The 13758-nt window shown below is 41.7% G+C and overlaps 1 protein-coding gene across 1 annotated transcript; it reads left to right on the top strand.

Annotated features, from left to right (window-relative positions):
- The first annotated feature begins 7327 nt into the window (after positions 1 to 7327).
- On the top strand, positions 7328 to 8293 carry LOC121144539 (olfactory receptor 1Q1). The gene has a single exon (XM_040962800.1). It carries the CDS (start codon positions 7328 to 7330, stop codon positions 8291 to 8293), a length of 966 nt encoding a protein of 321 aa, XP_040818734.1.
- The last annotated feature ends 5465 nt before the right edge of the window (positions 8294 to 13758 follow it).

Genomic DNA, 13758 nt, shown 5'->3' with positions numbered 1-13758 from the left:
TGTCTCATCCCTGTCAGAAAGGCTTTTATCCAAAATAAAGAGCCTCAAATGTAGGTGAGGGGTTGGAAAAAAGAAGTTGTATATACTGTTCTTGAGAATGTAAGTTAGAGCAGCCGCAATGAAAAGCTAAACACAGACTTCTGATGTGAAACAGGAATTTCACTATTGGATATGAGACACTTGTTGCATTAAAGAGAGACCAAACACATCACATTTATAACAGCCTATTCCCAATTGCCCAAATAGCTAATCAAGCACCAGATGGATAGATAAAACTATAAATACACATAATAGAAAATTATTCAGCTATAAAAGAAATAAAATTCTACCATTTGATCAAAATAGTTGGATCCAGAGGACATCATGTTAAATGAAATAGTCCCAACACAAAAAATATCACATATTTTCCTTTATATGTGGAAGCTAAAACTTACAACAACAACAAAGAAATACCCGTGTGTATTAGTTTTGCTGCAAATAGTGCTTTGTCAAAGCTTCATTTAAGTCTTTGTCGAACAAATTGGTATGAATTACATACTAATTTTAATTATTATGACAGTTTTTATGAATGAAATTGAATATCTATTCATTTATGGTCCTTGCTTACTTTTCTGCTGGACTCTGTATAGTCTCTTTAATTTTTATTCCTTAAAAATTTTTTATTGGCTATAATATAAACTAAAAATTTAAGTATCTCAAAAATGAAAAATATACTAAGTTGAAAAAAGAAAGGAAGTTGGTGCTTAACCACATAATAACCCCAACAATAACAGAACACAACTGAATCATTTGGAATTATTTCCTCCTGTCTATGGTTCTCCATTCACTATGTTGGCTATTTCCTTTGGCTCTGCAAATCTTTTCAGTTTGATGTCATCCTACTTGTTCAGTTGGCTTTTGTTGCATGAGCTTTTGGAATTCTACCCCCAAAAATCATCGCCTCTGCCAATGTTTTGAAGTCCTTTTTTTAGCAGCTTCATAGTTTCAGTGATGACCAAAAAATATGGGCAGGGATACAATCAGAAAATTCAAAGTAGGAAATACTAAGAAAAAATCTGAAATATTTCCCGTGTCACCTAACCCAGGTCCTTGAGCCCACCTGCACGGTGGATGCCAGGTCTGTGAGCCCCAGCAGTTGTGGGGGGTGGATCTGGCAGGGCTTGGGTAGCTTGGCCCGGTCCTTGGGTCCTCCTGTGAGAATTAGTTCTCTTCAGTGAAAAAAAACGGAGCAGTGGACAACTGGCCCCGATATGCATACAGGATATGGCAGCCCATTGGGGCCTGCAGAGGACATCTGATGCCATAACAGAGGAAGGAAAACAGAACAAATTGGACAACTCCCCGAGCTAAACAATGACAGCAAAAAGCTGGTCGAATAGAGACTGAAAGTTGGACTACACCAGTCCATAGGCCTTGGAAGGATTATCTCACCCTTGGATCGTCAAGATTGAGAGCATTTCAGAACTATCTTTCACACCAGGACAGAACCCTTGGAACGTGCACATCCGGGACCCTGGGTTGAAATCAGGTGGTCACTCCCCATCCCTGGGAGCTGGGGCAGTTGGAGGCTGGGCGTGGCTTCTCTCCTTGTCTTCCCCCTTCTTCCAGAAACAGGAAGAAATAGAAAACTTGGAAAAGATGATCATGCCCACTTTTTCCTAACCCTGGATCCTTTCCACCCTGATCAACTATGTCAACATTGTTAAAAACAAAATTTAAAACATCAAATGGCAAAAAGGAGGGAAGTTACCCCCTGTCAATGAGCAAAATAAGAAGTTAAGCTATCCTAAATCATGATTATTTTTTCCCCTCAATCCAGGAGCCTGCAAGGAGTTTGCAAACAGTGCTCTTAGTCCATGTGGAAAGGGGCATTCTCAGATCTCATTGCTGTTACATGCAATCAGTGCAAACTTTTTGGAGGACAATCATGTTGCTTGTTGAAATATAAGGGTCCAACGCAATAGCCTAGTGGCTAAATCCTCGCCTTTTATACACTGGGATCCCATATGGGTGCTGGTTCATGTCCTGGTTGCTCCAGTTCCCATCCAGCTCTTTGTATGTGGCTGGAAAGCAGAGGAGGGTGTCCTAAAGCCATGGGACCCTGTACCTGCTTGGATGACCCGGAAGAGGTGTCTCATTTCTGGCTTCAGATCAGCTTAGCTCTGGCCATTGCACCCACTTGGAAAGCAGACCAGCAGACAAATGCCCCTTCTCTCCTCTCTGTAAATCTGACTTTCAAATAAAATAAATAAATCTTTAAAAAAAAGTTTAGAAGCTGGCAGGGTGGTGTTACAAGCTAATTCTCCATCTGCCAGAGCTGGTATCCCACAAAGCCAACTTGTGTCCTGGCTACTCCACTTCCAAACTCAGCTCCCTGCTCATGACCTGGGGAAGCAGCAGGGGTTGTCCCAAGTCCTTGAGTCCCTGCACCCATGTGGGAGATTTGGAAGAAGCTCCTGGCTCCCAGCTTCAGATCGGTCCAGCTCTGGTCATTGCAGCCATTTGGGGAGTGAATCAGCAGATGAAAGATTTCTCTGTCTCTCCCTCTCTTTCTGTAACTCTGACTTCCCAAGTAAAATAAATACATCTTTTTAAAATTAAGTTTATATTGGTATAAAATTTTTTGAAATTTATTAATTTTTTCATGTTATGCACTTTCCATGAACTTCCTTCCCCTTATAATCAGGGAGGGGGGGGCGAGCGGAGAAATAAGTGAATAGCAGGGGACTATTTTAAATTTGTGGCAAACTTAAAATTCTGTGAAATATTTTAAAAGTAGTTAGATAGATATGATGTTTCCCTAGGAGGTCCATGATTCAAAAAAAGCCTAAGAAGGAAGAATCCCAGTCTTATTAAAACACAACATGCTCAAGTGCACATAGAAAAGCATTTGAATGGACCGATGTCAAAACATTAGCAGCAATTATTCCAGGAGAAAAGCAGAGAGGGTAAAAGACTCACTTTTGGCTCCTTAAGGGTTGATAGGAGTTTTTCTACTATCTTTTGAAATGAGTGTGTGTCCCTTAAAAGAAGAGCAGAAAGACAGGCTGCATCCCCGAGGCCTCATGGCAACCATCCATGTCTCAATCCTATCGAACACTCTGCTAGCATCCTTCTCAGAACGCAACAAAAGCGCACACACAGTGACCCCCCACGACCAGGTTGGCCTCCCAGGCCCTGACCACTCTCCTAGGATCAGCTGAGCTGCCAAGCCATCCCTCCTAATGCTGACATTGGGAGCACTGCCCCATGAGTCTCCCTCCCCAGAGAAGGCAAAGAGCTTGGACAATGACACATTTGGGACTCTGTGCTGGCGGGAGCTGTGCAGTTCCTACAGAACTGTGTGACAAAACCCCGGCTCCCTAGACCTTCCTCAGCTCTGTCCTGCATCAGCAGGTGCACAGCCCTTCGGTGTTGCTGTTCTTTCTTCTGTGCTGGGCCACTGCCTCTGGCCTCCCTGAGTCGCTGCTTCGGTGCTGCTGCTCAAACAAGACTTGATGACCTGTGCTGCCCTAAGGGGACTCATTCCCATCTAACAGAAGTCCATGGTAAGGTGAAGAACTCCACTTAAAGGGTTGCACAGCAGTTTCTGAACACCTTAGGCAATTCCCAGATAGACTCTTAATGATTTCTGGAAGGAAAATGGTCTTATTTAAATTGATCCTTTGCGTGATATTGTGAGCATTGTAACATTTAACCAAGCCATTTTCTGTGTCTTTTCCCTGCACCACACACACACACACACAGAGAGAGAGAGAGAGAGAGAGAGAGAGAGAGAGAGAGAGAGAGAGAGAGAGAGAATGGAGGACTTAGATAGTCCAGAGTCTTTCTTTTCAGGGAAGTTTCTGGGAGTGAGAGAAAATATCTCCTAGAATCCCAGAGACTCGATCAGCTAAGGAGGTGCTTTAAGTAAAAAACGGGGTGAGATGACCCAGAAATTATTCCCCCACCACCTTGAGCTGCTTTGCATTCTCTAAACAACTAACTCTGACTCATCTTCCTACTTCTTGAAATTAATGACCAAACAGGAAAACAGAGAACAGGCTGTCGTGTTATCCAAGAGTCTCCCTAACAAATGGCACGCCATGGACTGCAGTGTCAGCAGTTACAGGGACTTCTATAAGGAGCCCTCCAATTTCCAATAGGAATTAAAAATGGACATCTTCCCACTGTTTCATAGAACGTTTAGAGAACCTTTGCGTTCATATAGTCTCTTCTTCATGCTTCTTTTTAACTGAAATTGGAAAGTTTTATTTTAATATGTGTATTAGCATTTTCTAGAGACAGGACTAGAAATTGAGGGTTTTTTTTTTTTTTTAATAAACACAGCTGCCTGGAGAAAAAAAAAACTGCAGTACAACATCCATAATCATACTGTTTCATGAATATTTAGAGCTTCAGAACCTGACATCAACTCATGCTGGCTGCTTTTTATAAAGCTACTTTATTAAAATCAGGTGCTATTCTTCCTGTTTCCTGGATGAAAAGCCGAGGGTTCACAAAAGCGAAGTGATCTTCCCAAGGTCGCTGAATCATTTCATGACAGGCCGCCTGTCACCAAGGCTCGGATCTGCCACCTCTGAATCAAGTCTCATCCCTGCACATGGCTCTTTTGTGATCCACATCTTTTTATAAAGCAAGAGTCTCCTCTAGGCAGAGCGAAGTCTTCCTTGTCTTTCGACCTCCTTGTCCACACCACATTGCTCTGCCCATGGAGAGCCACTATACTGCATCATGGGTCTGGCAGGATGTTCTCTGCTGCTGATGAGGAAGAAGGTAAAACCTCCAGGGTTTCGCTAACTGGTCCTCCCTCTGTCTGCTTTTGGGACTCCCTGGCTTACAGCTAGGCTTGTTGCAGGAGTGAATCCAAGCATTGCCCACATAGCAGCCCACTGCTGACTGTCTAGAAGAGCTCGGATCATTCTTACATCTTTCAAAAGACTTGAGGAGAAAGAGCCCGTCTTTGTACATTTTAAGCTCAAATCCACCTGATGTCCAACCCTGGATGCCAGGGTCGTGACCTTTTATTTGAAGAAACCGATTGCAATGACAAGCCAAACGGAAAACAAGCATAGGAAGAGAGCGGAGCAGGGAGGCCAACATGAAGATAGAAACAGAATTACTTCTGAGTTAGATTTGCGCTCACTGTAGCTTCAGCTCAAAGCTCTGTGACCTCACTGATAGGAACTGATGTCTCTGCTCTCTAGCTTTATAATAAGGAATTGAACTTGAACAAAATGTGCCGAGCACTTATTGTTGCCAAATGCACAGGACAGCACAATGGAAAAGCAAGAAACAAAGAAGTAAAAACTCTTTAAATGTAAGGAGAATTTGAGGGGCAGCATAGCCCAGTGGTTAAGAGTACACGGGCTGTCCTCTACTGTTTTCCAAGGTCACAAGCAGGGAGCTGAATGGGAAGCAGGGCTACTGAGAGATGAACCAACACCCATATGGGATCCCAGTGCATGCAAAGTGAGGACTTCAGCTGCTAGGCTACCGTCTAGCAGATACATATGCTAAATATATGCAGTTTTTTTTATTGGCATATAAAATTATTCATCAGATGGTTACAGGCTGACAAGGATATAATATGATATAGTGTGCTTTCAAATGTAGTGTAAAAATGAACTTAATATTATACGTATTTCTTACAATGTATTGAATGGTCTGTTTCTTAAAAATGCATCTAAATGCCAGGGTGATCTATTATCCCTCTTTAAAGTCTGAGAATAAAGTCATCCTCAACAGCTCTATATTTTATTTTATTTATTTATTTATTTTTAAGGATTTATTTTATTTTTATTGGAAAGGTGGATATACAGAGAGGAGAGACAGAGAGGAAGATCTTCCATCCGATGATTCACTCCCCAGGAGGCCGCAACGGCTGGAGCTGAGCCAATCCGAAGCCAGGAGCCTCTTCCGGGTCTCCCATGCGGGTGCAGGGTCCCAAAGCTTTGGGCTGTCCTTGACTGCTTTCCCGGGCCACAGGTGGGGAGCTGGATGGGAAGCGGGGCCGCCGGGATTAGAACTGGCACCCATATGGGATCCCAGGCGTGAAACGCGAGGACCTTAACCACTTGCGCCATCGCGCCGGGCCCCAGCTCTATATTTTATACCATTCCTTTTAAATTTAAACATTTATCCCATTCTTTTCCATTATACCTTTTATGCTATTGTACTACAGTTTTATGCTGACTAAAATTATCCTAAATTTGGATTTACATGATGAACTACAATAGATCCTCTGGGAGAATTGAAAACCTTCAGGTAAACTACAATTAATTTTTAAAATTTGCAATTTATAAGCACTTTATTTGAAAAGGAGAGAGAAATAGAGGGAGAGAGAGAGAGGCTGAGCTGTAACAAGTGGAAGTCCAGAACCCACATGGAGCCTCCCACACAAGTTTCAGGGGATCAATTGCTACACTAGGCCTTGAACCAGGTACTGCAAAACGGGGAGCAAGCACCCCACATATAATCTTTCTGGGGATTTATTTGTGTATTTGAAAAGCAGAATGATGAGAAACAAGAGAGAGGAGAGAAAGCAAGCGATTGATTCTGTTTGCTTGTTTATTCTCAATGTGGCTACAGTAGCCAGGGTTGGAAGTATTATGCTCTTAAAACAGTGTATAGGAAATAGATAAAACCTATTTCTTTTGTATGAATTTTAAAATGGGGGGTGAGGGGGAAGACAGGATGAATTTAGAAAAGAGAAATATGGAAATTAAGAACCCAGAAACAAAGCCCTCAAGCCGTATCCGTGTACTTTTCAAAAAGTTTCTGGACACCAGCAAGAGGACACCTCATGAGGCACACGCCTCTGACAGCCCTCTTGCCAGGCAGGTGCCTCCGTCAGGTAACTGTCAACAAGTGTGGTTACTGAGAAACTGACGCTGTCAACGAGTGTGGTTACTGAGAAACAGACATCGTCATTTTCGTTTGCCTTTTGTTACATATTGGTTGGCAGCACAGCCTTTGGCGGAATAGTAGACATGACCTAAATTTGGATTTTGCCCTTTATGAATTTAAACTTCCCATGACTCAACTTTCTAATTTCTAAAGCTAAACTAATAATTATCTCATGAGGTTACTGTAAGATGAAAGTGCAGTGATGCAGCAAAGCCCCTGGTTTGAAGTACTCTTCATATGTTAGGGGTAATGATGATTCTGGTGATACTGAAAAATCACCAGGAAAAAATGTAGCCACTTGCTCCCATTATCCATAGACAATTAGCTTACACTGAGGCATAAAAGTGAACAATAAACAAATATCCCAGTGGTGTGTCCATGCCTGTACAACTAACCCCTGTTGTTCCTATTGCCATAGATGGACAAGACCAACTGCACCAGTGTGTCCTATTTCATTCTCTTGGGAATTTCTACATACCCAGAAGAGCAGATTCCACTCTTTCTCCTTTTTCTGTTCATGTACATGATCAACGTGGCGGGCAACCTTGCCATCGTCACACTGGTTGTCTCTAGTCCGCGCCTCCACACCCCCATGTACATCTTCCTCAGTAACTTGGCCTTGGCAGACATCTGCTTCACCTCCACCACCGTCCCCAAGATGCTACAGAATGTTTTCTCCTCTACCAAGGCCATTTCTTACATGGGCTGTCTAGCCCAGACTTACTTCTTCATTTGCTTTGCAGCTATGGAAAACTTCCTGTTGGCGGTGATGGCCTATGACAGGTACATTGCCATCTGTCACCCTTTCCGCTACCATCTGATCCTGACCAGGAGGCTGTGTGTGCAGATGGTGGCTGGGTGCCACGTCCTCTCCCACCTTCATGCTCTCTTGCACACCTTTCTCATGGGCCAACTGATCTTCTGCACAGAGAACAGGATCCCGCACTTCTTCTGTGACCTTTACCCTCTGATGCAGATTTCCTGTAGCAGTGCCTACCTTAACACCCTCATGGTCCACACAGAGGGTGTGGCTGTCGTCAGTGGAGCTCTGGCCTTCATCATTGCCTCCTACGCCTGCATCATCTCAGCAGTCCTCCGGATCCCCTCGGCCAAGGGCAAGTGGAGAGCCTTTTCTACCTGTGGCTCCCACCTGACTGTGGTGGCCATCTTCTACGGCACTCTCACCTGGGTCTACTTCAGGCCCCTTTCCAGCTATTCCGTGACCACGGGCCGCATTGTAACGGTCATGTACACGGTGGTCACTCCCATGCTGAACCCCTTTATCTACAGCCTGAGGAACGGAGATGTCAAAGGGGCCTTCGGGAAATGGATGAGCAGACTACAGACTTTTCTCTCTTTAGATAAGATCCCAAAACAATTCTGAGTTTCATTTTTGGAAGTACAGTGTCTCACAGATATGCTTTCTTCATAACTTCCTAGAAATATCTAAATTAGCTGTGTAGCTTAGATATCATAGATTCTCCATTGGTTATTATCCTAAGATATCTATTAAATCCAAAATATATGAAATGAAAGTGAACCACCACCCACTTCGGGTAAAACACTAGCATGGCTTTGACTGAAACCGATGATGATCTCTGGGTTTGCAATTAAACAAGCCTGTAAGTTTCAAAATTCTTAGATACAGGCAATGGAAACGGATTCTACATGGTTTACAGAAGAACTATACAGTTTATGGAAAATAAGAGTTTATTGAAAGCTTATGTGGAGCTCAGGCGTTTCCAAGGCTATGGAGCCAGGCTCAAAATAGGGGCTAGAATAAGAAATGTTATATGATCAGAACCACAGTCAAAATTATAATCCAAGGCTAGCCTGTTCACCAAACCTTGTCACTGGTAGCCTATGTACTCCCACCAGCAGAACCAACAGTAGTCAATAGAAATAACCGTTGAGTCCTAAAAATTGGGTATTATCACCCCGAGAAAGAAGGCCAACTTCTTACTCTTCTCACCAGAGCCTCAAGATGAAAAGCAACGTGATTGTTCAAGATTTGGACACCTGCCCACATTCCAGCTGCCAGGAAAGCTGGGGCAGTGATACTGGTGCTTCGGTTTTCTGTACACTTATGTAAGACAGGAGAAATGGGGTGACCGCTCCAACGTGGGAGGAAAGTCACAATGACTGTATCCACCAAGGAGGGTCGGAAGTCCCAGGATCTCCAGGATTTAGCTCTAACATCTCCTTAATCGTCCCACGATGTTCTTGAGCATTTTCGTTGTTGACAATATGGTATCCATGTAACACGGATTATTTCTCAATTCATGTCGCTTACAGGGAACAGAGCCAAGAGCCAGGCTTCCCACTAAATGCTGCTTCTGCAGCTTTGTGCGCACAGGGTCAGGAGGTAACTGTGAAGTGGGCTTCTCAGGCCATCAGGCAGAAGTGACAAAGGAGGCTGGTCAAGCCCATCTTGTCGAGATCCTTTTGCATTTCTAGTGGTGGGGTGGGTGTCTCCAGGAGCAAAAGAGAATGAAAGTATAATCTTGTGTTTTAAGGTTAGAACATACATGCAAACATGTACCACAAACAAAACCAAAGACGCCTCCCAGGGAGTACTTATACAGGGAAAGAATTTGGCAATATGGAAAAGGAACTTATGGTCCAGAACTCAGGTAGCGGAAATTGAATCTTTTTAAGAGAGGAGGAGAGACAGAGAGGAAGATCTTCTGTCTGATGGTTCACTCCCCAAGCGGCCACAATGGCTGGAGCTGAGCCAATCCAAAGCCAGAAGCTTCTTCTGGGTCTCCCATGCGGGTGCAGGGTCCCAAAGCTTTGGGCCATCCTTGACTGCTTTCCCAGGCCACAAGCAGGGAGCTGGATGGGAAGTAGGGCTGCCGGGATTAGAACCGGCGGCCATATGGCATCCCGGGCGTTCAAGGCAAGGGACTTTAACCACTTGTGCTATTGTGCCGGGCCCAGAAATTGAGTTTTTAACTGATTAGTTGTGAATTTTACTATCAATGCTCTATGTTTTTACTTTTATTGCACTATTACTGTATGTCAGAAACGTAGCATTTATACTTCCTGCAACTTTATTATTATCATTCCCATTTTTCAAAAGAAGAAACTGAGTTTACAACATTTGAATGAATTCTGTACGGACACGTGGATGAAACTAGTGAAATCAAGATACATGATTATATAATCTTTATATAGTGTCTTTAGTAATTCTACTTATTTTACTCTGAACACGAGCTTTTCATTGTAAAGCTAGATTTAACTCATTGGGCGAGCCTAGGGGTTAAGATCTCAGTTGGGTCACACCCACATCCCTGTGATTCAAGTCCAGACTCTTTAATTCTAATTTCCTGCTACCTTTCACCCTGACAATCAGTGGTAGCTTGGGTAGTGGTTCCTGCCGCTCACATGGAAAACCCAGATCGAATTTCCGACTTTTGGCTTTGGTGAGTCTATTTCAGGCATCTGGGGAGTGGACCGGTAGATGGGAGCTACAGCTCTTTCATGCTCTCTTTCTTTCTTCTTTCATTTATCTTTTTCTCTACCTTTCAAATAAATAAATACTTTATTTATTTCTCAAAAAGCAAATTTGAACATGTTAAAAGAAGAAGGAAGGAAAAAGAACCCTTAATCTTTGTGGAACTATTTTTTTAGACTTCCTTTTCCCATGGAAGCATCTTGCCCAGATACAATAATGCTTTGATTAAATGATTTGTTTGATGCCATTCATGGTTCTGTATCCTTGCATAAACTTAGTAAACACTTTCTTGATGGACATGGCCCTATCTAGTATGCCATTTTCTTACAATTGTAGGTTTATGTTGTTATACAAATCCTTCTGGGTAAATGTATTTATGGATAAAGCTTTCTAGCTTGATTCCCAGGCACACAACTGCTAAATGAAAGAGTGGATACTTTCAGGATGCACAGCTACCAGCTACTGATGAGAGTACTTAATTCGTCTACCTTCACCAGCACTGGGATTTATTGCTGTAAAAATATTTTAGTATTTTCTAATTTTATAAGGATAAATGATAACGTCATTGATTTTCTTTTGAATGTTGACCATTTCAAATTTCCCTTTTCTAGTTTTTGATACCTAATAAGAATTAACAAATATATTCTCCTTCCAAATACTATACACCTCCTTAACCCTTTCAGCAATGAAGAAAGATTGTCTTAGGACTGGAGAAAAATTTATAAAGTTGCAGATAGATGAAAGAAGAAATAAGATAAAATAAGTAAGAAGAAATAAGGAAGTAAGAGAAGCCCCTGTATAACTGACATATAAAAAAACGTTCAGGTTCATTAGCCATCAAGGAAATGAAAATAAAAACCATGATGAGTTTTTACTAGCATTTGAAAATTAAAAAAATAGCCAATAAATTCTGGTAAGCATGTGAGGCAAAAGGCACTTTAATTCACTGTTGATGCAAATGTAAAGCAATAAACCATTTTGGAGATTCCTCAGAGGTCTGAGAATAGTCCTACCATAGCATCAATCCAACCCACTCCTGGGAATTACTCAAAGGAAATCAGATGAGATCGGGCGCATTCAGGGTGGTATGGCCGTAGATAACTCAAAGGAAATCAAATCAGCTTACAAAGGAGTTATTTGTACATCCATGTTACTGCAGCTCAATTCACAGCAGGTAAGTCATGCAACCAGCATAGATGTCCATCCACAAATGAATGGATAAAAAAACGTGGTATATGTACATCATAAAATACTACTCAGCCATAACAAAGACTGAAATTCTATCTTTTGCAACAAAAGGGATACAGCTAGAAACCGTTAGGCTTAGAGTAATAAGCCCATTTCAAAACTACAAATATCAAATGTTTTGTCTGGTATATGACAGTTGATATAGAACACACAAACCAGTGCAGAAGTGAAACAGTCATTTTGGGATAGGACTACCATTTCTAGTCCTTGTTTATACTCCAATAGAAATGTGGTGTTGTGTGTGGTCTTCTTACTTTTTACTTCTTGACTATTTTGATTAATCACAAATTGAACCTGTGGCTGCAGAGTGGATTAAAATTATGACTCTGTAAATAATATTGAAGAGAAAGAAGGAAGGGAAGGAAGGGTATTGGGTGGGAGGCAGGGGAGCAAGAGAAGTGCTTTTGGCTTCTTGGAACTGTAGCATCGGAATGCATCAACTCTGTTCTCTTTGTATTAATACAACAAGACCATCAACAGCTATGTTATGATATCTTAGCGCTATGATTATGTGGTCTTTCTAATTTTTACTCATTTAAGTCCTCAGTGCATAAAACATTAAGCCTGTGGCTAAAGAGCAAATTATTAATATATTATTGCAAAAAAAAAAAGCATTTAAAAGGAAAGAAAGGGAAGGTGAGCAAGAGAGGGAATTATCATGGTATTCTTACAATTGTATCTACAAACTACATAAAATCTATCTACATTAATAAAAATATATCATTACAAAGCAGTTAAGTCAGTGAGGGTTGCTTTGATGAATTACCATAAGCTGGGTGATGGAAACACGTGTGGCATCTGGGAAGTCCCTGATAAAGGTGCTGGTAGATTGGGTGCCTGGAGAGGTCCTGCTTCCTGGTTTGCAGAGAGCCAACTACTTCTATCCTCACTGAGAGCAGAGAAGGAGGGTAAGCCAACTCCCTCTAACCTCTTCTTGTAAAGGTGCCTGTGGACAGTCAGGTTCATGCAGAGCCATGGTTAGCAAGTCCGCCTTGCACCTGGAGAGCCATAAAGATACATCTGTTCAGGCCCACCACAGTGATTCAGTATTCACTGATCTGTGATGAGATGAGTCAGCAACATAATTTTAGAGCAACCAAGTATTTCTGAAGTACTGCAGGTTGCAAACCATTGACATAGAAATTCAACGTGTGGGATTGAATGCAAGCAGGGGAGCTTGCTTTCTACTTTGGAAGCAAGTAATCTCATATATTCATATGTTGGAAGTGGTCCAATTAATATACGGATTATTAATGAGAAAAGTCCTTCCTCTTCCTGAGTCTAAGCAGTGGGTAAGGTTAAGGCCAGAAGCTTTCCTGCCAATTTGTTCTCTTTTGCAGAATGAGGTAAGGTTGCTTTAAATGGTCCCCATCACCAAGTAGTAACAAACCATGAAAATTATGATCGTTACAGCGATAGTGTAACAGCTTGGAAAGTTATTTTGAAATAATATTAGTAATTTGGTGAAATTATGTATAAATTATCATAATGAGAAATTATAGAATTCTTATGCTCCAGAAGGATATTTTTTGAATGAAATAAAGCACCCCAGGAAGTTGCCCCTCAACTCCTCAGTTTGTGATCCACTGATTGGCAGCCCCAGCGTTCTGTGCAAATCATTACAAACGTAAGTTCCACCTAAAGTCTGTAATAGAAAATTCTATCAGAAGAAACAGAATAAATGGAGGAAGATGAGGAAGGGAAAAGAATAGAAGAGTAAGTAAAGGCGATTCAGGAGGCAGGACTCCAGCCTGGCAGTATACAAATGTCCACTTGTCCAGTAAGAAAAATGTATAGCTGTTGATGAATATCGGCACCTGATTTGTGCCCAGCTGCTATGGAAAATAATTTTTAAATGGACAAAATAGGTTTCCCTTTTCAGCGTTACAATCCAACTTTTAAAAAAATGATGCCATACGCACTTGAAAAAATAGACCAAAATAATTACAGATTTTTCCATACTATTTAACAGTTTACAAAACTCACTCACATACATGTTGTCAGACTCATAAGCAACTATGACGGGAAAGTAGTGCAGATGAACTTAGGCTCATAGATGCAAAGAACTCAAACAAAATATCACAGTAAGGATGTAACAATTAAAGGGTGGAGTAACAGCCTTATGACTCCAATTTTAACGCACG

Source organism: Ochotona curzoniae, unplaced genomic scaffold (assembly GCF_017591425.1).
Source record: "Ochotona curzoniae isolate NIBS_2020 unplaced genomic scaffold, NIBS_Ocur_1.0 scaffold_3208, whole genome shotgun sequence".
NCBI classification, from domain to species: domain Eukaryota; kingdom Metazoa; phylum Chordata; class Mammalia; order Lagomorpha; family Ochotonidae; genus Ochotona; species Ochotona curzoniae.
The sequence above is the reverse complement of the archived record's forward strand: the minus strand, read 5'-3'. Positions and strand labels throughout refer to the sequence as shown.